This window comes from Ranitomeya imitator, chromosome 1, assembly GCF_032444005.1.
Source record: "Ranitomeya imitator isolate aRanImi1 chromosome 1, aRanImi1.pri, whole genome shotgun sequence".
Taxonomy (NCBI): Eukaryota; Metazoa; Chordata; class Amphibia; order Anura; family Dendrobatidae; genus Ranitomeya; species Ranitomeya imitator.
Window position 1 is genome coordinate 11,250,684 of NC_091282.1, and position 26,507 is coordinate 11,277,190.

General features: G+C 48.7%; 1 protein-coding gene across 1 annotated transcript in view; it reads left to right on the forward strand.

Annotated features, from left to right (window-relative positions):
• LOC138657439 (zinc finger protein 271-like) overlaps positions 1-26,507 on the forward strand; it is a 74,361-nt gene that overhangs the window by 13,609 nt on the left and 34,245 nt on the right. Inside the window, exons 2-3 of the mRNA XM_069745231.1 lie at positions 25,647-25,793; positions 26,097-26,276. Of these exons, the coding sequence (XP_069601332.1) occupies positions 25,704-25,793; positions 26,097-26,276 (270 nt within the window). The 5' untranslated portion in view covers positions 25,647-25,703. The remainder of the gene's footprint in view (positions 1-25,646; positions 25,794-26,096; positions 26,277-26,507) is intronic.

Sequence of the window (26,507 nt, forward strand, 5' to 3'; positions counted from 1 at the left end):
CAGGATTCATCGGTCGTGGTCGGTGACGTCTTGTAGATGTGATCGGTGCCTTAGTTACAGGATCCATCGGTCGTGGTCGGTGACGTCTTGTAGATGTGATCGGAGCCTTAGTTACAGGATCCATCGGTCACTGACATCTTGTAGATGTGATCAGAGCCTTAGTTACAGGATCCATCGGTCGTGGTCGGTGACATCTTGTAGATGTGATCGGAGCCTTAGTTACAGGATCCATCGGTCGTGGTCGGTGACGTCTTGTAGATGTGATCGGAGCCTTAGTTACAGGATCCATCGGTCACTGACATCTTGTAGATGTGATCAGAGCCTTAGTTACAGGATCCATCTATCGTGGTCGGTGACGTCTTGTAGATGTGATCGGAGCCTTAGTTACAGGATCCATCGGTCGTGGTCGGTAACGTCTTGTAGATGTGATTGGAGCCTTAATTACAGGATTCATCGGTCGTGGTCGGTGACGTCTTGTAGATGTGATCGGAGCCTTAGTTACAGGATCCATCGGTCGTGGTCAGTGACGTCTTGTAGATGTGATCGGAGCCTTAGTTACAGGATCCATCGGTCGTGGTCGGTGACGTCTTGTAGATGTGATCGGAGCCTTAGTTACAGGATTCATCGGTCGTGGTCGGTGACATATTGTAGATGTGATCGGAGCCTTAGTTACAGGATCCATCGGTCGTGGTCGGTGACGTCTTGTAGATGTGATCGGAGCCTTAGTTACAGGATCCATCTGTCGTGGTTGGTGACGTTTTGTAGATGTGATCGGAGCCTTAGTTACAGGATCCATCGGTCGGTGACGTCTTGTAGATGTGATCGGACTCTTAGTTACAGGATCCATCAGTCGTGGTCAGTGACGTCTTGTAGATGTGATCGGAGCCTTAGTTACAGGATCCATCGGTCACTGACATCTTGTAGATGTGATCAGAGTCTTAGTTACAGGATCCATCGGTCGGTGACGTCTTGTAGATGTGATCAGAGCTTTAGTTACAGGATCCATCGGTCGTGGTTGGTGACGTCTTGTAGATGTGATTGGAGTCTTAGTTACGGGATCCATCGGTCGTGGTCGGTGACGTCATGTAGATGTGATCGGATCCTTAGTTACAGGATCCATCGGTCGTGGTCGGTGACGTCTTGTAGATGTGATCGGAGCCTTAATTACAGGAACCATCGGTCGTGGTCGGTGACGTTTTGTAGATGTGATCGAAGCCTTAGTTACAGGATCTATCGGTCATGTTCGGTGACGTCTTGTAGATGTGATTGGAGCCTTAGTTACAGGATCCATCGGTCGTGGTCGGTGACGTCTTGTAGATGTGATCGGAGCCTTAGTTACAGGATCCATCGGTCACTGACATCTTGTAGATGTGATCAGAGCCTTAGTTACAGGATCCATCGGTCGTGGTCGGTGACATCTTGTAGATGTGATCGGAGCCTTAGTTACAGGATCTATCGGTCGTGGTCAGTGACGTCTTGTAGATGTGATCGGAGCCTTAGTTACAGGATCCATCGGTCACTGACATCTTGTAGATGTGATCAGAGCCTTAGTTACAGGATCCATCGGTCGTGGTCGGTGACATCTTGTAGATGTGATCGGAGCCTTAGTTACAGGATCCATCGGTCGTGGTCGGTGACGTCTTGTAGATGTGATCGGAGCCTTAGTTACAGGATCCATCGGTCACTGACATCTTGTAGATGTGATCAGAGCCTTAGTTACAGGATCCATCTGTCGTGGTCGGTGACGTCTTGTAGATGTGATTGGAGCCTTAGTTACAGGATCTATCGGTCGTGGTCAGTGACGTCTTGTAGATGTGATCGGAGCCTTAGTTACAGGATCCATCGGTCACTGACATCTTGTAGATGTGATCAGAGCCTTAGTTACAGGATCCATCGGTCGTGGTCGGTGACATCTTGTAGATGTGATCGGAGCCTTAGTTACAGGATCCATCGGTCGTGGTCGGTGACGTCTTGTAGATGTGATCGGAGCCTTAGTTACAGGATCCATCGGTCACTGACATCTTGTAGATGTGATCAGAGCCTTAGTTACAGGATCCATCTGTCGTGGTCGGTGACGTCTTGTAGATGTGATCGGAGCCTTAGTTACAGGATCCATCGGTCGTGGTCGGTAACGTCTTGTAGATGTGATTGGAGCCTTAATTACAGGATTCATCGGTCGTGGTCGGTGACGTCTTGTAGATGTGATCGGAGCCTTAGTTACAGGATCCATCGGTCGTGGTCAGTGACGTCTTGTAGATGTGATCGGAGCCTTAGTTACAGGATCCATCGGTCGTGGTCGGTGACGTCTTGTAGATGTGATCGGAGCCTTAGTTACAGGATTCATCGGTCGTGGTCGGTGACATATTGTAGATGTGATCGGAGCCTTAGTTACAGGATCCATCGGTCGTGGTCGGTGACGTCTTGTAGATGTGATCGGAGCCTTAGTTACAGGATCCATCTGTCGTGGTTGGTGACGTTTTGTAGATGTGATCGGAGCCTTAGTTACAGGATCCATCTGTCGTGGTTGGTGACGTCTTGTAGATGTGATCGGAGCCTTAGTTACAGGATCCATCGGTCGTGGTCGGTGACGTCTTGTAGATGTGATCGGAGCCTTAGTTACAGGATCCATCTGTCGTGGTCGGTGACATCTTGTAGATGTGATCGGAGCCTTAGTTACAGGATCCATCGGTCACTGACATCTTGTAGATGTGATCGGAGCCTTAGTTACAGGATCCATCGGTTGTGGTCGGTAACGTCTTGTAGATGTGATCGGAGCCTTAGTTACAGGATCCATCGGTCGTGGTCGGTGACGTCTTGTAGATGTGATCGGAGCCTTAGTTACAGGATCCATTGGTCGTGGTCGGTGAGGTCTTATATATGTGATTGGAGCCTTAGTTACAGGATCCATCTGTCGTGGTTGGTGACGTCTTGTAGATGTGATCGGAGCCTTAGTTACAGGATCCATCGGTCGTGGTCGGTGACGTCTTGTAGATGTGATCGGAGCCTTAGTTACAGTATCCATCGGTCGTGGTCGGTAACGTCTTGTAGATGTGATCGGAGCCTTAGTTACAGGATCCATCGGTCGTGGTCGGTGACGTCTTGTAGATGTGATCGGAGCCTTAGTTACAGGATCCATTGGTCGTGGTCGGTGACGTCTTATATATGTGATCGGAGCCTTAGTTACAGGATCCATCTGTCGTGGTCGGTGACATCTTGTAGATGTGATCGGAGCCTTAGTTACAGGATCCATCTGTCGTGGTCGGTGACGTCTTGTAGATGTGATCGGAGCCTTAGTTACAGGATCCATCGGTCGTGGTCGGTGACGTCTTGTAGATGTGATCGGAGCCTTATTTACAGGATCCATCGGTCGTGGTCGGTAACGTCTTGTAGATGTGATCGGAGCCTTATTACAGGATCCATCGGTCGTGGTCGGTGACGTCTTGTAGATGTGATCGGAGCCTTAGTTACAGGATCCATTGGTCGTGGTCGGTGACGTCTTATATATGTGATCAGAGCCTTAGTTACAGGATCCATCTGTCGTGGTCGGTGACGTCTTGTAGATGTGATCGGAGCCTTAGTTACAGGATCCATCTGTCGTGGTCGGTGACGTCTTGTAGATATGATCGGAGCCTTAGTTACAGGATCCATTGGTCGTGGTCGGTGACGTCTTATATATGTGATCGGAGCCTTAGTTACAGGATCCATCTGTCGCGGTCGGTGACGTCTTGTACATGTGATCGGAGCCTTAGTTACAGGATCCATCGGTCGTGGTCGGTGACGTCTTGTAGATGTGATCGGAGCCTTAGTTACAGGATCCATCGGTCGTGGTTGGTGACGTCTTGTAGATGTGATCGGAGCCTTAGTTACAGGATCCATCGGTCGTGGTCGGTGACGACTTGTACATGTGATCGGAGCCTTAGTTACAGGATCCATCGGTCGTGGTTGGTGACGTCTTGTAGATGTGATCGGAGCCTTAGTTACAGGATCCATCGGTCGTGGTCGGTGACGTCTTGGAGATGTGATCGGAGTCTTAGTTACAGGATCCATCGGTCGTGGTCGGTGACGTCTTGTAGATGTGATCGGAGCATTAGTTACAGGATCCATCGGTCGTGGTCGGTGACGTCTTGGAGATGTGATTGGAGTCTTAGTTACAGGATCCATCGGTCGTGGTTGGTGACGTCTTGTAGATGTGACCGGAGCCTTAGTTACAGGATCCATAGGTCGTGGTTGGTGACGTCTTGTAGATGTGATCGGAGCCTTAGTTGCAGGATCCATCGGTCGTGGTCGGTGACGTCTTGTAGATGTGATCGGAGCCTTAGTTGCAGGATCCAACGGTCGTGGTCGGTGACGTCTTGGAGATGTGATCGGAGTCTTAGTTACAGGATCCATCGGTCACTGACGTCTTGTAGATGTGATCGGAGCAATAGTTACAGGATCCATCGGTTGTGGTCGGTGACGTCTTGTAGATGTGATCGGTGCCTTAGTTACAGGATCCATCGGTCACTGACGTCTTGTAGATGTGATCGGAGCATTAGTTACAGGATCCATCGGTCGGTGACGTCTTGTAGATGTGATCGGAGCATTAGTTACAGGATCCATCGGTCGTGGTTGGTAACGTCTTGTAGATGTGATCGGAGCCTTATTACAGGATCCATCGGTCGTGGTTGTTGATGTCTTGTAGATGTGATCGGAGCCTTAGTTACAGGATCCATCAGTCGTGGTCGGTGACGTCTTGTAGATGTGATCGGAGCCTTAGTTACAGGATCCATCAGTCGTGGTCGGTGACGTCTTGTAGATGTGATCGGAGCCTTAGTTACAGGATCCATCGGTCGTGGTCGGTGACGTCTTGTAGATGTGATCGGAGCCTTAGTTACAGGATCCATCGGTCGTGGTCGGTGACGTCTTGGAGATGTGATTGGAGTCTTAGTTACAGGATCCATCGGTCGTGGTCGGTGACGTCTTGTAGATGTGATCGGAGCCTTAGTTACAGGATCCATCGGTCGGTGACGTCTTGTAGATGTGATCGGAGCCTTAGTTACAGGATCCTTTGGTCGTGGTCGGTGACGTCTTGTAGATGTGATCAGAGCCTTAGTTACAGGATCCATCGGTCGTGGTCGGTGACGTCTTGTAGATGTGATTGGAGCCTTAGTTACAGGATCCATCGGTCGTGGTCGGTGGCGTCTTGTAGATGTGATCGGAGCCTTAGTTACAGGATCTATCGGTCGTGGTTGGTGACGTATTGTAGATGTGATCGGTGCCTTAGTTACAGGATCTATCGATCGTGGTTGGTGACGTATTGTAGATGTGATCGGAGCCTTAGTTACAGTATCCATCGGTCGTGGTCCGTGACGTCTTGTAGATGTGATCGGAGCCTTAGTTACAGGATCCATCGGTCGTTGTCGGTGACGTCTTGTAGATGTGATCGGAGCCTTAGTTACAGGATCCATCGGTCGTGGTTACTGACGTCTTGTAGATGTGATCGGAGCCTTAGTTACAGGATCCATCGGTCGTGGTCGGTGACGTCTTGTAGATGTGATCGGAGCCTTAGTTACAGGATCCATCTGTCGTGGTCGGTGACATCTTGTAGATGTGATCGGAGCCTTACTTACAGGATCCATCGGTCACTGACATCTTGTAGATGTGATCAGAGCCTTAGTTACAGGATCCATCGGTCGTGGTCGGTGACGTCTTGTAGATGTGATCGGAGCCTTAGTTACAGGATCCATCGGTCGTGGTTGGTGACGTCTTGTAGATGTGATCGGAGCCTTACTTACAGGATCCATCGGTCACTGACATCTTGTAGATGTGATCAGAGCCTTAGTTACAGGATCCATCGGTCGTGGTCGGTGACGTCTTGTAGATGTGATCGGAGCCTTAGTTACAGGATCCATCTGTCGTGGTCGGTGACATCTTGTAGATGTGATCGGAGCCTTACTTACAGGATCCATCGGTCACTGACATCTTGTAGATGTGATCAGAGCCTTAGTTACAGGATCCATCGGTCGTGGTTGGTGACGTCTTGTAGATGTGATCGGAGCCTTAGTTACAGGATTCATCGGTCGTGGTTGGTGACGTCTTGTAGATGTGATCGGAGCCTTAGTTACAGGATTCATCGGTCGTGGTCGGTGACGTCTTGTAGATGTGATCGGAGCCTTAGTTACAGGATTCATCGGTTGTGGTCGGTGACGTCTGTAGATGTGATCGGAGCCTTAGTTACAGGATCCATCGGTCGTGGTCGGTGACGTCTTGTAGATGTGATCGGAGCCTTAGTTACAGGATTCATCGGTTGTGGTCGGTGACGTCTGTAGATGTGATCGGAGCCTTAGTTACAGGATCCATCGGTCGTGGTCGGTGATGTGTTGTAGATGTGATCGGAGCCTTAGTTACAGGATTCATCGGTCGTGGTTGGTGACGTCTTGTAGATGTGATCGGAGCCTTAGTTACAGGATTCATCGGTCGTGGTCGGTGACGTCTTGTAGATGTGATCGGAGCCTTAGTTACAGGATTCATCGGTTGTGGTCGGTGACGTCTGTAGATGTGATCGGAGCCTTAGTTACAGGATTCATCGGTCGTGGTTGGTGACGTCTTGTAGATGTGATCGGAGCCTTAGTTACAGGATCCATCGGTCGTGGTCGGTGACGTCTGTAGATGTGATCGGAGCCTTAGTTACAGGATCCATCGGTCGTGGTCGGTGACGTCTTGTAGATGTGATCGGAGCCTTAGTTACAGGATCCATCGGTCGTGGTCGGTGACGTGTTGTAGATGTGATCGGAGCCTTAGTTACAGGATCCATCAGTCACTGACGTCTTGTAGATGTGATCGGAGCCTTAGTTACAGGATCCATCGGTCGTGGTCGGTGACGTCTGTAGATGTGATCGGAGCCTTAGTTACAGGATCCATCAGTCACTGACGTCTTGTAGATGTGATCGGAGCCTTAGTTACAGGATCCATCAGTCACTGACGTCTTGTAGATGTGATCGGAGCCTTAGTTACAGGATCCATCAGTCGTGGTCGGTGACGTCTTGTAGATGTGATCGGAGCCTTAGTTACAGGATCCATCGGTCGTGGTCGGTGACGTCTTGTAGATGTGATCGGAGCCTTAGTTACAGGATCCATCGGTCGTGGTCGGTGACGTCTTGTAGATGTGATCGGAGCCTTAGTTACAGGATCCATCGGTCGTGGTCGGTGACGTCTTGTAGATGTGATCGGAGCCTTAGTTACAGGATCCATCGGTCGTGGTCGGTGACGTCTTGTAGATGTGATCGGAGCCTTAGTTACAGGATCCATCGGTCGTGGTCGGTGACGTCTTGGAGATGTGATCGGAGCCTTAGTTACAGGATCCATCGGTCGTGGTCGGTGTCTTGTAGATGTGATCGGAGCCTTAATTTCAGGATCCATCGGTCGTGGTCGGTGACGTCTTGTAGATGTGATCGGAGCCTTAATTACAGGATCCATCGGTCGTGGTCGGTGACGTCTTGTAGATGTGATCGGAGCCTTAGTTACAGGATCCATCTGTCGTGGTCGGTGACATCTTGTAGATGTGATCGGAGCCTTACTTACAGGATCCATCGGTCACTGACATCTTGTAGATGTGATCAGAGCCTTAGTTACAGGATCCATCGGTCGTGGTTGGTGACGTTTTGTAGATGTGATCGGAGCCTTAGTTACAGGATCCATCGGTCGTGGTCGGTGACGTCTTGTAGATGTGATCGGAGCCTTAGTTACAGGATCCATCTGTCGTGGTCGGTGACATCTTGTAGATGTGATCGGAGCCTTACTTACAGGATCCATCGGTCACTGACATCTTGTAGATGTGATCAGAGCCTTAGTTACAGGATCCATCGGTCGTGGTCGGTGACGTCTTGTAGATGTGATCGGAGCCTTAGTTACAGGATCCATCGGTCGTGGTTGGTGACGTCTTGTAGATGTGATCGGAGCCTTACTTACAGGATCCATCGGTCACTGACATCTTGTAGATGTGATCAGAGCCTTAGTTACAGGATCCATCGGTCGTGGTCGGTGACGTCTTGTAGATGTGATCGGAGCCTTAGTTACAGGATCCATCTGTCGTGGTCGGTGACATCTTGTAGATGTGATCGGAGCCTTACTTACAGGATCCATCGGTCACTGACATCTTGTAGATGTGATCAGAGCCTTAGTTACAGGATCCATCGGTCGTGGTTGGTGACGTCTTGTAGATGTGATCGGAGCCTTAGTTAAAGGATCCATCGGTCGTGGTCGGTGACGTCTTGTAGATGTGATCGGAGCCTTAGTTACAGGATCCATCGGTCGTGGTCGGTGACGTCTTGTAGATGTGATCGGAGCCTTAGTTACAGGATCCATCTGTCGTGGTCGGTGACGTCTTGTAGATGTGATCGGAGCCTTAGTTACAGGATCCATCGGTCGTGGTCGGTGACGTCTTGTAGATGTGATCGGAGCCTTAGTTACAGGATCCATCGGTCGTGGTCGGTGTCGTCTTGTAGATGTGATCGAAGCCTTAGTTACAGGATCCATCGGTCGTGGTCGATAACTTCTCGTAGATGTGATCGGAGCCTTAGTTACAGGATCCATCGGTTGTGGTCGGTGACGTCTTGTAGATGTGATTGGAGCCTTAGTTACAGGATCCATCGGTCGTGGTTGGTGACGTCGTGTAGATGTGATCGGAGCCTTAGTTACAGGATCCATCGGTCGTGGTCGGTGATGTCTTGTAGATGTGATCGGAGCCTTAGTTACAGGATCCATCGGTCGTGGTTGGTGACGTCTTGTAGATGTGATCGGAGCCTTAGTTACAGGATCCATCGGTCGGTGACGTCTTGTAGATGTGATCGGAGCCTTAGTTACAGGATCCATCGGTCGTGGTTGGTGACGTCTTGTAGATGTGATCGGAGCCTTAGTTACAGGATCCATCGGTCGGTGACGTCTTGTAGATGTGATCAGAGCCTTAGTTACAGGATCCATCGGTCGTGGTCGGTGACGTCTTGTAGATGTGATCGGAGCCTTAGTTACAGGATCCATCGGTCGTGGTCGGTGACGTCTTGTAGATGTGATCGGAGCCTTAGTTATAGGATCCATCGGTCGTGGTCAGTGACGTCTTGTAGATGTGATCGGAGCCTTAGTTACAGGATCCATCGGTCGTGGTCGGTGACGTCTTGTAGATGTGATCGGAGCCTTAGTTACAGGATCCATCTGTCGTGGTCGGTGACATCTTGTAGATGTGATCGGAGCCTTAGTTACAGGATCCATCGGTCACTGACATCTTGTAGATGTGATCAGAGCCTTAGTTACAGGATCCATCGGTCGTGGTCGGTGACATCTTGTAGATGTGATCGGAGCCTTAGTTACAGGATCCATCGGTCGTGGTCGGTGACGTCTTGTAGATGTGATCGGAGCCTTAGTTACAGGATCCATCGGTCACTGACATCTTGTAGATGTGATCAGAGCCTTAGTTACAGGATCCATCGGTCGTGGTCGGTGACGTCTTGTAGATGTGATCGGAGCCTTAGTTACAGGATCCATCGGTCGTGGTCGGTAACGTCTTGTAGATGTGATTGGAGCCTTAATTACAGGATTCATCGGTCGTGGTCGGTGACGTCTTGTAGATGTGATCGGAGCCTTAGTTACAGGATCCATCGGTCGTGGTCAGTGACGTCTTGTAGATGTGATCGGAGCCTTAATTACAGGATCCATCGGTCGTGGTCGGTGACGTCTTATAGATGTGATCGGAGCCTTAGTTACAGGATCTATCGGTCGTGGTCGGTGACGTCTTGTAGATGTGATCGGAGCCTTAGTTACAGGATCCATCGGTCGTGGTCAGTGACGTCTTGTAGATGTGATCGGAGCCTTAGTTACAGGATCCATCGGTCGGTGACGTCTTGTAGATGTGATCAGAGCCTTAGTTACAGGATCCATCGGTCGTGGTCGGTAACGTCTTGTAGATGTGATCGGAGCCTTAGTTACAGGATCCATCGGTTGTGGTCGGTGACGTCTTGTAGATGTGATCGGAGCCTTAGTTACAGGATCCATCGGTCGTGGTCGGTGACGTCTTGTAGATGTGATCGGAGCCTTAGTTACAGGATCCATCAGTCGTGGTCAGTGACGTCTTGTAGATGTGATCGGAGCCTTAGTTACAGGATCCATCGGTCACTGACATCTTGTAGATGTGATCAGAGCCTTAGTTACAGGATCCATCGGTCGGTGACGTCTTGTAGATGTGATCAGAGCTTTAGTTACAGGATCCATCGGTCGTGGTTGGTGACGTCTTGTAGATGTGATTGGAGTCTTAGTTACGGGATCCATCGGTCGTGGTCGGTGACGTCATGTAGATGTGATCGGATCCTTAGTTACAGGATCCATCGGTCGTGGTCGGTGACGTCTTGTAGATGTGATCGGAGCCTTAATTACAGGAACCATCGGTCGTGGTCGGTGACGTCTTGTAGATGTGATCGAAGCCTTAGTTACAGGATCTATCGGTCGTGGTCGGTGACGTCTTGTAGATGTGATTGGAGCCTTAGTTACAGGATCCATCGGTCGTGGTCAGTGACGTCTTGTAGATGTGATCGGAGCCTTAGTTACAGGATCCATCGGTCACTGACATCTTGTAGATGTGATCAGAGCCTTAGTTACAGGATCCATCGGTCGTGGTCGGTGACATCTTGTAGATGTGATCGGAGCCTTAGTTACAGGATCCATCGGTCGTGGTCGGTGACGTCTTGTAGATGTGATCGGAGCCTTAGTTACAGGATCCATCGGTCACTGACATCTTGTAGATGTGATCAGAGCCTTAGTTACAGGATCCATCTATCGTGGTCGGTGACGTCTTGTAGATGTGATCGGAGCCTTAGTTACAGGATCCATCGGTCGTGGTCGGTAACGTCTTGTAGATGTGATCGGAGCCTTAGTTACAGGATCCATCGGTCACTGACATCTTGTAGATGTGATCAGAGCCTTAGTTACAGGATCCATCTATCGTGGTCGGTGACATCTTGTAGATGTGATCGGAGCCTTAGTTACAGGATCCATCGGTCGTGGTCGGTGACGTCTTGTAGATGTGATCGGAGCCTTAGTTACAGGATCCATCGGTCACTGACATCTTGTAGATGTGATCAGAGCCTTAGTTACAGGATCCATCTATCGTGGTCGGTTATGTCTTGTAGATGTGATCGGAGCCTTAGTTACAGGATCCATCGGTCGTGGTCGGTGTCGTCTTGTAGATGTGATCGGAGCCTTAGTTACAGGATCCATCGGTCGTGGTTGGTGACGTCTTGTAGATGTGATCGGAGCCTTAGTTACAGGATTCATCGGTCGTGGTCGGTGACGTCTTGTAGATGTGATCGGTGCCTTAGTTACAGGATCCATCGGTCGTGGTTGGTGACGTCTTGTAGATGTGACCGGAGCCTTAGTTACAGGATCCATAGGTCGTGGTTGGTGACGTCTTGTAGATGTGATCGGAGCCTTAGTTGCAGGATCCATCGGTCGTGGTCGGTGACGTCTTGTAGATGTGATCGGAGCCTTAGTTGCAGGATCCAACGGTCGTGGTCGGTGACGTCTTGGAGATGTGATCGGAGTCTTAGTTACAGGATCCATCGGTCACTGACGTCTTGTAGATGTGATCGGAGCAATAGTTACAGGATCCATCGGTTGTGGTCGGTGACGTCTTGTAGATGTGATCGGTGCCTTAGTTACAGGATCCATCGGTCACTGACGTCTTGTAGATGTGATCGGAGCATTAGTTACAGGATCCATCAGTCGGTGACGTCTTGTAGATGTGATCGGAGCATTAGTTACAGGATCCATCGGTCGTGGTTGGTGACGTCTTGGAGATGTGATCGGAGTCTTAGTTACAGGATCCATCGGTCGTGGTTGTTGATGTCTTGTAGATGTGATCGGAGCCTTAGTTACAGGATCCATCAGTCGTGGTCGGTGACGTCTTGTAGATGTGATCGGAGCCTTAGTTACAGGATCCATCAGTCGTGGTCGGTGACGTCTTGTAGATGTGATCGGAGCCTTAGTTACAGGATCCATCGGTCGTGGTCGGTGACGTCTTGTAGATGTGATCGGAGCCTTAGTTACAGGATCCATCGGTCGTGGTCGGTGACGTCTTGGAGATGTGATCGGAGTCTTAGTTACAGGATCCATCGGTCGTGGTCGGTGACGTCTTGTAGATGTGATCGGAGCCTTAGTTACAGGATCCATCGGTCGGTGACGTCTTGTAGATGTGATCGGAGCCTTAGTTACAGGATCCTTTGGTCGTGGTCGGTGACGTCTTGTAGATGTGATCAGAGCCTTAGTTACAGGATCCATCGGTCGTGGTCGGTGGCGTCTTGTAGATGTGATCGGAGCCTTAGTTACAGGATCTATCGGTCGTGGTTGGTGACGTATTGTAGATGTGATCGGTGCCTTAGTTACAGGATCTATCGATCGTGGTTGGTGACGTATTGTAGATGTGATCGGAGCCTTAGTTACAGTATCCATCGGTCGTGGTCCGTGACGTCTTGTAGATGTGATCGGAGCCTTAGTTACAGGATCCATCGGTCGTTGTCGGTGACGTCTTGTAGATGTGATCGGAGCCTTAGTTACAGGATCCATCGGTCGTGGTCACTGACGTCTTGTAGATGTGATCGGAGCCTTAGTTACAGGATCCATCGGTCGTGGTCGGTGACGTCTTGTAGATGTGATCGGAGCCTTAGTTACAGGATCCATCGTTCGTGGTTAGTGACGTCTTGTAGATGTGATCGGAGCCTTAGTTACACGATCCATCGGTCAGTGACGTCTTGTAGATGTGATCAGAGCCTTAGTTACAGGATCCATCGGTCGTGGTCGGTGACGTCTTGTAGATGTGATCGGAGCCTTAGTTACAGGATCCATCGGTCGTGATCGGTGACGTCCTGTAGATGTGATCGGATCCTTAGTTACAGGATCCATCGGTCGGTGACGTCTTGTAGATGTGATCGGAGCCTTAGTTACAGGATCCATCGGTCGTGGTCGGTGACGTCTTGTAGATGTGATCGGAGCCTTAGTTACAGGATCCATCGGTCGTGGTTGGTGACGTCTTGTAGATGTGATCGGAGCCTTAGTTACAGGATCCATCGGTCACTGACATCTTGTAGATGTGATCAGAGCCTTAGTTACAGGATCCATCGGTCGTGGTCGGTGACATCTTGTAGATGTGATCGGAGCCTTAGTTACAGGATCCATCGGTCGTGGTCGGTGACGTCTTGTAGATGTGATCGGAGCCTTAGTTACAGGATCCATCGGTCACTGACATCTTGTAGATGTGATCAGAGCCTTAGTTACAGGATCCATCTATCGTGGTCGGTGACGTCTTGTAGATGTGATCGGAGCCTTAGTTACAGGATCCATCGGTCGTGGTCGGTAACGTCTTGTAGATGTGATCGGAGCCTTAGTTACAGGATCCATCGGTCACTGACATCTTGTAGATGTGATCAGAGCCTTAGTTACAGGATCCATCTATCGTGGTCGGTGACATCTTGTAGATGTGATCGGAGCCTTAGTTACAGGATCCATCGGTCGTGGTCGGTGACGTCTTGTAGATGTGATCGGAGCCTTAGTTACAGGATCCATCGGTCACTGACATCTTGTAGATGTGATCAGAGCCTTAGTTACAGGATCCATCTATCGTGGTCGGTTATGTCTTGTAGATGTGATCGGAGCCTTAGTTACAGGATCCATCGGTCGTGGTCGGTGTCGTCTTGTAGATGTGATCGGAGCCTTAGTTACAGGATCCATCGGTCGTGGTTGGTGACGTCTTGTAGATGTGATCGGAGCCTTAGTTACAGGATTCATCGGTCGTGGTCGGTGACGTCTTGTAGATGTGATCGGTGCCTTAGTTACAGGATCCATCGGTCGTGGTTGGTGACGTCTTGTAGATGTGACCGGAGCCTTAGTTACAGGATCCATAGGTCGTGGTTGGTGACGTCTTGTAGATGTGATCGGAGCCTTAGTTGCAGGATCCATCGGTCGTGGTCGGTGACGTCTTGTAGATGTGATCGGAGCCTTAGTTGCAGGATCCAACGGTCGTGGTCGGTGACGTCTTGGAGATGTGATCGGAGTCTTAGTTACAGGATCCATCGGTCACTGACGTCTTGTAGATGTGATCGGAGCAATAGTTACAGGATCCATCGGTTGTGGTCGGTGACGTCTTGTAGATGTGATCGGTGCCTTAGTTACAGGATCCATCGGTCACTGACGTCTTGTAGATGTGATCGGAGCATTAGTTACAGGATCCATCAGTCGGTGACGTCTTGTAGATGTGATCGGAGCATTAGTTACAGGATCCATCGGTCGTGGTTGGTGACGTCTTGGAGATGTGATCGGAGTCTTAGTTACAGGATCCATCGGTCGTGGTTGTTGATGTCTTGTAGATGTGATCGGAGCCTTAGTTACAGGATCCATCAGTCGTGGTCGGTGACGTCTTGTAGATGTGATCGGAGCCTTAGTTACAGGATCCATCAGTCGTGGTCGGTGACGTCTTGTAGATGTGATCGGAGCCTTAGTTACAGGATCCATCGGTCGTGGTCGGTGACGTCTTGTAGATGTGATCGGAGCCTTAGTTACAGGATCCATCGGTCGTGGTCGGTGACGTCTTGGAGATGTGATCGGAGTCTTAGTTACAGGATCCATCGGTCGTGGTCGGTGACGTCTTGTAGATGTGATCGGAGCCTTAGTTACAGGATCCATCGGTCGGTGACGTCTTGTAGATGTGATCGGAGCCTTAGTTACAGGATCCTTTGGTCGTGGTCGGTGACGTCTTGTAGATGTGATCAGAGCCTTAGTTACAGGATCCATCGGTCGTGGTCGGTGGCGTCTTGTAGATGTGATCGGAGCCTTAGTTACAGGATCTATCGGTCGTGGTTGGTGACGTATTGTAGATGTGATCGGTGCCTTAGTTACAGGATCTATCGATCGTGGTTGGTGACGTATTGTAGATGTGATCGGAGCCTTAGTTACAGTATCCATCGGTCGTGGTCCGTGACGTCTTGTAGATGTGATCGGAGCCTTAGTTACAGGATCCATCGGTCGTTGTCGGTGACGTCTTGTAGATGTGATCGGAGCCTTAGTTACAGGATCCATCGGTCGTGGTCACTGACGTCTTGTAGATGTGATCGGAGCCTTAGTTACAGGATCCATCGGTCGTGGTCGGTGACGTCTTGTAGATGTGATCGGAGCCTTAGTTACAGGATCCATCGTTCGTGGTTAGTGACGTCTTGTAGATGTGATCGGAGCCTTAGTTACACGATCCATCGGTCAGTGACGTCTTGTAGATGTGATCAGAGCCTTAGTTACAGGATCCATCGGTCGTGGTCGGTGACGTCTTGTAGATGTGATCGGAGCCTTAGTTACAGGATCCATCGGTCGTGATCGGTGACGTCCTGTAGATGTGATCGGATCCTTAGTTACAGGATCCATCGGTCGGTGACGTCTTGTAGATGTGATCGGAGCCTTAGTTACAGGATCCATCGGTCGTGGTCGGTGACGTCTTGTAGATGTGATCGGAGCCTTAGTTACAGGATCCATCGGTCGTGGTTGGTGACGTCTTGTAGATGTGATCGGAGTCTTAGTTACAGGATCCATCGGTCGTGGTCGGTGACGTCTTGTAGATGTGATCGGAGCCTTAGTTACAGGATCCATTGGTCGTGGTCGGTGACGTCTTGTAGATGTGATCGGAGCCTTAGTTACAGGATTGTCATGATCCCAATGGCAGGGGATCACTAAAGGACAAGCACAGATACAAACAAGCTCTAGGGCGATGGAACCTGAGCTGACCGCGACCCTGAACCTAACACACAAATAAAAGTAGCCGGGGAACGTGCCTACGATGATCCTAGACGTCTCGCTCCAGCCGAAGATCTAACTTCCCCTATTAGAAGAAACACAGACCTCTCTTGCCTCCAGAGAAATACCCCACAGAAATAGCAGCCCCCCACATATAATGACGGTGAAATGAGAGGAAAGCACATACGCAGTATGAAAACAGTTTCAGCAAAATGAGACCCGCTAAAGCTAGATAGCAGAGGATACAAAAGTGATCTGCGCGGTCAGCGAAAAACCCTTCAAAAAACCATCCTGAAATTACTTGAACTCATGTGCCAACTCATGGTACATGAGGAGCAATTTCAGCCCACTAGAGCAACCAGCAGCAAAGAATCAAATATCTGCAGGCTGGACTAAAAAACCAAATAAAGCAAAACACCAAAACAGGAAAATCCAAACTTAGCTTGACCAGAAGGTTCTAGGAGCAGGGAGCAGAGGTAACAAGACACACTGGATACATTGATAACCGGCGAGGAAATGCCAGCAAAGCCAGGTTAAATAGGAAACTCCCATATCCTGATGGAACAGGTGGAACCCAGAGACCCAGGAAAGACAAGTCACCCAGTACCATCAGTAACCACCAGAGGGAGCCCAAAAACAGAACTCACAACAGTACCCCCCCCTTGAGGAGGGGTCACCGAACCCTCACGAGAACCACCAGGGCGACCAGGATGAGCCCTATGAAAAGCGCGAACCAAATCATCAGCATGAACATCCGAGGCAACCACCCAAGAATTATCCTCCTGACCATAACCCTTCCACTTGACCAAATACTGGAGTTTCCGTCTGGAAACACGAGAATCCAAGATCTTCTCCACAACATACTCCAATTCTCCCTCCACCAGCACTGGAGCAGGAGGCTCAAGCGAAGGAACAACAGGTACCTCATACTTCCGCAACAACGACCGATGGAACACATTATGAATAGCAAATGATGCCGGGAGATCCAAACGAAACGACACAGGGTTAAGAATTTCCAAGATCCTATAGGGACCGATGAACCGAGGCTTGAACTTAGGAGAAGAGACCTTCATAGGAACAAAACGAGAAGACAACCACACCAAGTCCCCAACAAGAAGTCGAGGACCCACGCGGCGACGGCGATTAGCAAACTGCTGAGCCTTCTCCTGGGACAACCTCAAATTGTCCACCACATGACTCCAAATCCGATGCAACCTATCCACCACCATGTCCACTCCAGGACAATCAGAAGGTTCCACCTGACCAGAGGAAAAACGAGGATGAAACCCCGAATTACAAAAGAAAGGAGAAACCAAGGTAGCAGAACTAGCCCGATTATTAAGGGCAAACTCGGCCAGCGGCAAAAAGGTAACCCAGTCATCCTGATCAGCAGAAACAAAACACCTCAAATAAGTTTCCAAGGTCTGATTAGTTCGTTCAGTCTGGCCATTCGTCTGAGGATGGAATGCAGACGAAAAGGACAAATCAATGCCCATCTTAGCACAGAACGTCCGCCAAAATCTAGACACAAACTGGGATCCCCTGTCAGAAACGATGTTCTCAGGAATCCCATGCAAACGAACCACATTCTGAAAAAACAGAGGGACCAACTCAGAGGAGGAAGGCAACTTAGGCAAGGGTACCAGATGAACCATTTTAGAAAAGCGATCACACACAACCCAGATGACGGACATTTTTTGAGAGACAGGGAGATCCGAAATAAAGTCCATGGAAATGTGCGTCCAAGGCCTCTTCGGGATAGGCAAAGGTGACAATAATCCACTGGCCCGAGAACAGCAAGGCTTAGCCCGAGCACAAACCTCACAAGACTGCACAAAAGAACGCACATCCCTCGACAAGGAAGGCCACCAAAAAGACCTGGCCACCAAGTCTCTAGTACCAAATATTCCAGGATGACCTGCCAACGCAGAAGAATGGACCTCGGAGATGACTCTACTGGTCCAATTATCCGGAACAAACAGTCTCTCAGGCGGACAACGATCAGGTTTACCCGCCTGAAACTCCTGCAAAGCACGTCGCAAGTCTGGGGAGACAGCAGACAAAATCACCCCATCCCTAAGGATATCAGAGGGCTCAGAATTTCCAAGGGAGTCAGGCACAAAACTCCTAGAAAGAGCATCCGCCTTCACATTCTTTGAACCTGGCAGGTATGAAACCACAAAATTGAAACGAGAGAAAAACAGTGACCAACGAGCCTGTCTAGGATTCAGACGCCTGGCAGACTCAAGGTAAATCAAATTTTTGTGATCAGTCAAGACCACCACACGATGTCTAGCACCCTCTAGCCAATGACGCCACTCCTCAAATGCCCACTTCATGGCCAAAAGTTCCCGATTACCAACATCATAATTCCGCTCAGCCGGCGAAAACTTTCTAGAAAAAAACACGCATGGCTTCATCACTGAGCCATCGGAGCTTCTCTGTGACAAAACCGCCCCCGCTCCAATCTCGGAAGCATCAACCTCAACCTGAAAAGGGAGCGAAACATCTGGCTGACGCAACACAGGAGCAGAAGAAAACCGGCGCTTAAGTTCCTGAAAGGCCTCAACAGCCTCAGGAGACCAATCAGCAACATCAGCACCCTTCTTAGTCAAATCCGTCAAAGGCTTAACAACACTAGAAAAATTAGTTATAAAACGACGATAGAAATTAGCAAAGCCCAAGAACTTCTGTAGACTCTTAAGAGATGTAAGCTGCGTCCAGTCACAAATAGCCTGAACCTTGACGGGATCCATCTCAATAGTAGAAGGGGAAAAAATATACCCCAAGAAAGAAATCTTCTGGTCTCCAAAGAGACACTTTGAGCCTTTTACAAACAAGGAATTGGCCCGCAGGACCTGAAACACCTTCCTGACCTGCTGAACATGAGACTCTCAGTCATCAGAAAAAACCAAAATATCATCCAAATACACAATCATAAATTTATCCAGATATTCACGGAAAATATCGTGCATAAAGGACTGGAAGACTGAAGGAGCATTAGAAAGTCCGAAAGGCATTACCAAATACTCAAAATGGCCCTCAGGCGTATTAAATGCGGTTTTCCACTCATCACCTTGCTTTATTCGTATAAGATTATACGCACCCCGAAGATCAATCTTAGTGAACCATTTAGCCCCCTTAATGCGAGCAAACAAATCAGTCAACAATGGCAAAGGATACTGATATTTTACGGTAATCTTATTCAAAAGACGATAATCTATACAAGGCCTCAAGGAACCGTCTTTTTTGGCCACGAAAAAAAAACCTGCTCCCAAAGGGGACAAAGATGGACGGATATGTCCCTTTTCCAAGGACTCCTTAACATAATCCCGCATAGCAGTATGCTCTGGCACTGACAGATTGAACAAACGACCTTTAGGAAATTTACTGCCTGGAATTAAATTTATAGCACAATCGCAATCCCTATGAGGAGGAAGCGAACTGAGCTTAGGCTCCTCAAAAACATCCCGATAGTCAGACAAAAACACAGGAATCTCAGAAGGAGTAGATGAAGCGATAGAAATCGGAGGTGCATCATCATGAACCCCCTGACAACCCCAGCTTAACACAGACATTGATTTCCAGTCAAGGACTGGATTATGAGTTTGTAACCATGGCAGACCAAGCACTAGGACATCATGCAAATTATACAGTACCAGGAAGCGAATCACCTCCTGATGAACAGGAGTCATACGCATGGTCACTTGTGTCCAGTACTGAGGTTTATTCATAGCCAAAGGTGTAGAGTCAATTCCCTTCAAAGGAATAGGGACTTCCAGAGGCTCCAGACTAAACCCACAGCGATTGGCAAATGACCAATCCATAAGACTCAGGGCAGCGCCTGAATCCACATAGGCATCGACAGAAATGGATGATAATGAACAAATCAGAGTCACAGACAGAATGAACTTAGACTGTAAAGTACTAATGGCAACAGACTTATCAACCTTTTTTGTGCGTTTAGAGCATGCTGATATAACATGAGCTGAATCACCACAATAAAAGCACAACCTTTTTTTCCGCCTATAATTTTGCCGTTCACTTCTGGACTGAATTCTATCACATTGCATTATCTCAGGTGACGGTTCAGACGACACCGCCAAATGATGCACAGGTTTGCGCTCCCGTAAACGCCGATCAATCTGAACAGCCATAGTCATAGACTCATTCAGACCTGTAGGCGCAGGGAACCCCACCATAACATCTTTAATGGCCTCAGAAAGGCTATCTCTGAACTTTGCAGCCAGGGCGCACTCATTCCACTGAGTAAGCACCGACCACTTCCGAAATTTTTGACAATAAATTTCTGCTTCATCTTGCCCCTGAGAGAGGGCCAACAAAGCTTTTTCAGCCTGAATCTCTTGGTTAGGTTCCTCATAGAGCAAACCCAATGCCAGAAAAAACGCATCCGCATTAAGCAACGCAGGGTCCCCTGGTGCCAATGCAAATGCCCAATCCTGAGGGTCACCCCGCAGGAAAGATATAATAATCTTGACTTGCTGAGCAGGGTCTCCAGAGGAGCGAGATTTCAAAGAAAGAAACAACCTGCAATTGTTCCTAAAATTCAGAAAACGAGATCTATCTCCAGAAAAAAACTCTGGGACAGGAATTCTAGGTTCAGACATAGGAGCATGTACAACAAAATCCTGTATATTTTGAACCTTAGCGGCAAGATTATTCAGGCTGGAAGCCAAACTCTGGACGTCCATGATAAACAGCTGGGATCAGAGCCATTCAAAGATTAAGAGGAGGAGGAAGTAGCCACGCTGCAATAAGGCTAAGCAGCAAACTCTGAGGGAAAGAGAAAAAAAAAAAAAAACTTCCTCAGACTACTTATCCTCCTACTTCAGCCAATACAATTAACACTTTGTGGGCCGGTTATACTGTCATGATCCCAATGGCAGGGGATCACTAAAGGACAAGCACAGATACAAACAAGCTCTAGGGCGATGGAACCTGAGCTGACCGCGACTCTGAACCTAACACACAAATAAAAGTAGCCGGGGAACGTGCCTACGATGATCCTAGATGTCTCGCTCCAGCCGAAGATCTAACTTCCCCTATTAGAAGAAACACAGACCTCTCTTGCCTCCAGAGAAACACCCCACAGAAATAGCAGCCCCCCACATATAATGACGGTGAAATGAGAGGAAAGCACATACGCAGTATGAAAACAGTTTCAGCAAAATGAGACCCGCTAAAGCTAGATAGCAGAGGATACAAAAGTGATCTGCGCGGTCAGCGAAAAACCCTTCAAAAAACCATCCTGAAATTACTTGAACTCATATGCCAACTCATGGTACATGAGGAGCAATTTCAGCCCACTAGAGCAACCAGCAGCAAAGAATCAAATATCTGCAGGCTGGACTAAAAAAACAAATAAAGCAAAACACCAAAACAGGAAAATCCAAACTTAGCTTGACCAGAAGGTTCTAGGAGCAGGGAGCAGAGGTAACAAGACACACTGGATACATTGATAACCGGCGAGGAAATGCCAGCAAAGCCAGGTTAAATAGGAAACTCCCATATCCTGATGGAACAGGTGGAACCCAGAGACCCAGGAAAGACAAGTCACCCAGTACCATCAGTAACCACCAGAGGGAGCCCAAAAACAGAACTCACAACACAGGATCCATCGGTCGTTGTCGGTAACGTCTTGTAGATGTGATCGGACCCTTAGTTACAGGATCCATCGGTCACTGACATCTTGTAGATGTGATCGGAGCCTTAGTTACAGGATCCATCGGTCGTGGTCACTGACGTCTTGTAGATGTGATCGGAGCCTAAGTTACAGGATCCATCGGTCAGTGACATCTTGTAGATGTGATCGGAGCCTTAGTTACAGGATCCAACGGTCGTGGTCGGTGACGTCTTGTAGATGTGATCGGAGCCTTAGTTACAGGATCCATCGGTCGTGGTCGGTGACGTCTTATAGATGTGATCGGAGTCTTAGTTACAGGATCTATCGGTCGTGGTCGGTGACGTCTTGTAGATGTGATCGAAGCCTTAGTTACAGGATCCATCGGTCGTGGTCGGTGACGTCTTGTAGATGTGATCGCAGCCTTAGTTACAGTGGGGCAAAAAAGTATTTAGTCAGTCAGCAATAGTGCAAGTTCCACCACTTAAAAAGATGAGAGGCGTCTGTAATTTACATCATAGGTAGACCTCAACTATGGGAGACAAACTGAGAAAAAAAATCCAGAAAATCACATTGCAAATAAATTGTTAAAAAAACAGACATATTATGGTGGAAAATAAGTATTTGGTCAGAAACAAAATTTCATCTCAATACTTTGTAATATATCCTTTGTTGGCAATGACAGAGGTCAAACGTTTTCTGTAAGTCTTCACAAGGTTGCCACACACTGTTGTTGGTATGTTGGCCCATTCCTCTATGCACATCTCCTCTAGAGCAGTGATGTTTTTGGCTTTTCGCTTGGCAACACGGACTTTCAACTCCCTCCAAAGGTTTTCTATAGGGTTGAGATCTGGAGACTGGCTAGGCCACTCCAGGACCTTGAAATGCTTCTTACGAAGCCACTCCTTCGTTGCCCTGGCGGTGTGCTTTGGATCATTGTCATGCTGAAAGATCCAGCCACGTTTCATATTCAATGCCCTTGCTGATGGAAGGAGGTTTGCACTCAAAATCTCACGATACATGGCCCCATTCATTCTTTCATGTACCCGGATCAGTCGTCCTGGCCCCTTTGCAGAGAAAGAGCCCCAAAGCATGATGTTTCCACCACCATGCTTTACAGTAGGTATGGTGTTTGATGGATGCAACTCAGTATTCTTTTTCCTCCAAACACGACAAGTTGTGTTTCTACCAAACAGTTCCAGTTTGGTTTCATCAGACCATAGGACATTCTCCCAAAACTCCTCTGGATCATCCAAATGCTCTCTAGCAAACTTCAGACGGGCCCGGACATGTACTGGCTTAAGCAGTGGGACACATCTGGCACTGCAGGATCTGAGTCCATGGTGGCGTAGTGTGTTACTTATGGTAGGCCTTGTTACTTTGGTCCCAGCTCTCTGCAGTTCATTCACTAGGTCCCCCCGCGTGGTTCTGGGATTTTTGCTCACCGTTCTTGTGATCATTCTTTCCCCACGGGGTGGGATATTGCGTGCAGCCCCAGATCGAGGGAGATTATCAGTGGTCTTGTATGTCTTCCATTTTCTAATTATTGCTACCACTGTTGATTTCTTCACTCCAAGCTGGTTGGCTATTGCAGATTCAGTCTTCCCAGCCTGGTGCAGGGCTACAATTTTGTTTCTGGTGTCCTTTGACAGCTCTTTGGTCTTCACCATAGTGGAGTTTGGAGTCAGACTGTTTGAGGGTGTGCACAGGTGTCTTTTTATACTACAGGTAATGAGTGGAGGAAAGAGGAGACTCTGAAAGAAGAAGTTACAGGTCTGTGAGAGCCAGAAATCTTGATTGTTTGTTTCTGACCAAATACTTATTTTCCACCATAAAATGCAAAAAAAATGATAAAAAAACAGACAATGTGATTTTCTGGATTTTTTTTTCTCAGTTTGTCTCCCATAGTTGAGGTCTACCTAAGATGTAAATTACAGACGCCTCTCATCTTTTTAAGTGGTGGAACTTGCACTATTGCTGACTTACTAAATACTTTTTTCCCCCACTGTACATGTTGTGAATTCTGTGGTCAAGCTCCCTCCTGTGGTCATGAGTGGTACTTCGGCTGGTTCTGTCTATGAGCTTCCTCTGGTGGATGTGAGTGGGGCTGCGGCTTCTGAGTTTCCTTCCTCAGGTAACGGGGTTAAGTCATTAGGTGCTGCTCTATTTAACTCCACCTAGTCCTTTGTTCCTGGCCTCCAGTCAATGTTCCAGTATTGGCCTTGCTTTCTCCTGGATTGTTCCTGTGGCCTGTCTACTTTGCATGAGCTAAGTTTTGCTTATGTTATTTTGTTGCTATATTTCTGTCCAGCTTGCTATATTGGTTTTTCTTGCCTGCTGGAAGCTCTAAGACGCAGAGGGAGCACCTCCGTACCGTTAGTCGGTGCGGAGGGTCTTTTTGTCCCCTCTGCGTGGTTGTTTGTAGGTTTTTGTGCTGACCGCAAAGTTATCTTTCCTATCCTCGTTCTATTCAGCAAGTCGGGCCTCACTTTGCTAAAATCTATTTCATCTCTGTGTTTGTATTTTCATCTTACTCACAGTCATTATATGTGGGGGGCAGCCTTTTCCTTTGGGGAATTTCTCTGAGGCAAGGTAGGCTTATTTTTCTATCGTCAGGGCTAGCTAGTTTCTCAGGCTTTGATGAGGCGCATAGGTTCGGGTCAGGAGCGCTCCACGGCTGCCTTTAGTGTGATATTATAGGATTAGGGATTGCGGTCAGCAGAGTTCCCACGTCTCAGAGCTCGTCCTATGTTTATGTCTAAACAGGTCACTAGTGTGCTCTTAATCACTAGGTCCATTGTGGTTCTGAATCACCTTTTCATAACAGTTACAGGACCCATCGGTCGTGGTCGGTAATGTCTTGTAGATGTGATTGGAGCCTTAGTTACAGGATCCATCGGTCGTGGTCGGTGACGTCTTGTAGATGTGATTGGAGCCTTAGTTACAGGATCCATCAGTCGTGGTCGGTGACGTCTTGTAGATGTGATCGGAGCCTCAGTTACAGGATCCATTGGTCGTGGTCGGTGACGTCTTGTAGATGTGATCGGACCCTTAGTTACAGGATCCATCGATCACTGACATCTTGTAGATGTGATCGGAGCCTTAGTTACAGGATCCAACGGTCGTGGTTGGTGACGTCTTGTAGATGTGATCGGAGCCTTAGTTACAGGATCTATCGGTCGTGGTTGGTGACATCTTGTAGATGTGATCGGAGCCTTAGTTACAGGATCCATCGGTCGTGGTCGGTGACGTCTTGTAGATGTGATCGGAGCCTTAGTTACAGGATCCATCGGTCACTGAAATCTTGTAGATGTGATCGGAGCCTCAGTTACAGGATCCATTGGTCGTGGTCGGTGACGTCTTGTAGATGTGATCGGAGCCTTAGTTACAGGATCCATCGGTCGTGGTTGGTGACGTCTTGTAGATGTGATCGGAGCCTTAGTTACAGGATCCATCGGTCGTGGTCGGTGACGTCTTGTAGATGTGATCGGAGCCTTAGTTACAGAATCTATCGGTCGTGGTCGGTGACGTCTTGTAGATGTGATCGGAGCCTTAGTTACAGGATCCATCGGTCGTGGTCGGTGACGTCTTGTAGATGTGATCGAAGCCTTAGTTACAGGATCCATCGGTCGTGGTCGGTGACGTCTTGTAGATGTGATCGGTGCCTTAGTTACAGGATCCATCGGTCGGTGACGTCTTGTAGATGTGATCGGAGCCTTAGTTACAGGATCCATCGGTCGTGGTCGGTGACGTCTTGTAGATGTGATCAGAGCCTTAGTTACAGAATCTATCGGTCGTGGTCGGTGACGTCTTGTAGATGTGATCGGAGCCTTAGTTACAGGATCCATCGGTCGTGGTCGGTGACGTCTTGTAGATGTGATCGAAGCCTTAGTTACAGGATCCATCGGTCGTTGTCGGTGACGTCTTGTAGATGTGATCGGTGCCTTAGTTACAGGATCCATCGGTCGGTGACGTCTTGTAGATGTGATCGGAGCCTTAGTTACAGGATCCATCGGTCGTGGTCGGTGACGTCTTGTAGATGTGATCGGAGCCTTAGTTACATTGTCATATTTGGTAGCTCTATAAGTCCATAAAAGTCAGCACGTTTTGGCCTCACTATGCCTTTATCTAGCCGTATAAATAGAGAGATTTGCATTCTGGATCTCACGTTATATTGTCCCTTGTGATTTCCACCTTTTCCTTCATCATGAAGACGCCGGCAGGACGAGATCCCTCCAGCTGATCCAGTGCTCATCCCTCCTCCTCCTGAATGACCCCGAGGATGGACGAGGACAGGGATGAGACCACCAGAAGATTATTCCACTTCGCCCTGGAGATCATCTCCCTGCTGAGCGGAGAGGTAACTCCTCTACATTTCTATCAGCTTTATTGTGTTCTGTGACAAGTCCGACATACAGAATAGAGAGAAGGATTCTTTACTGTAAGAGCAGTGATTGTGTGGAGCTCTCTGCCCGGAGGAGTTGTCATGGGGATTCCCTGTAAGAGCTGTAGAGGGGCCGGGATGTCTGTCCGTAGGGGAATAATATTCCCGGTTATGGCCCCAGATTACTGGAGACGGTTATTGATCCCGGGATTTCTACTGATTGTCAGATCTGGAGTCGGGAAGGAATTCTTCTCCCTAAGTGTCTCTCTCCATACACAGGATTACACAATAGTGAGGAAGACACCGGGGGACGGTGTGACTCCCATCATCCATCTCCAGGAGTCAGGAGGGCGGAGCCCGGGCCCCATCACAGAGCCTCCCCCGCACTCCCTGCTACATGAGAGGAACAAGAAGATCCTGGAGCTCAGCAACAAGATGATTGAGCTGCTGAGCGGAGAGGTGACTGCTGGGAGATTATACAGGACTGGAGGATTCTGGGTGATGAGCGGAGAGGTGACTGCTGGGAGATTATACAGGACTGGAGGATTCTGGGTGATGAGCGGAGAGGTGACTGCTGGGACATTATACAGGACTGGAGGATTCTGGGTGATGAGGGGAGAGGTGACTGCTGGGAGATTATACAGCACTGGAGGATTCTGGGTGATGACCGGAGAGGTGACTGCTGGGAGA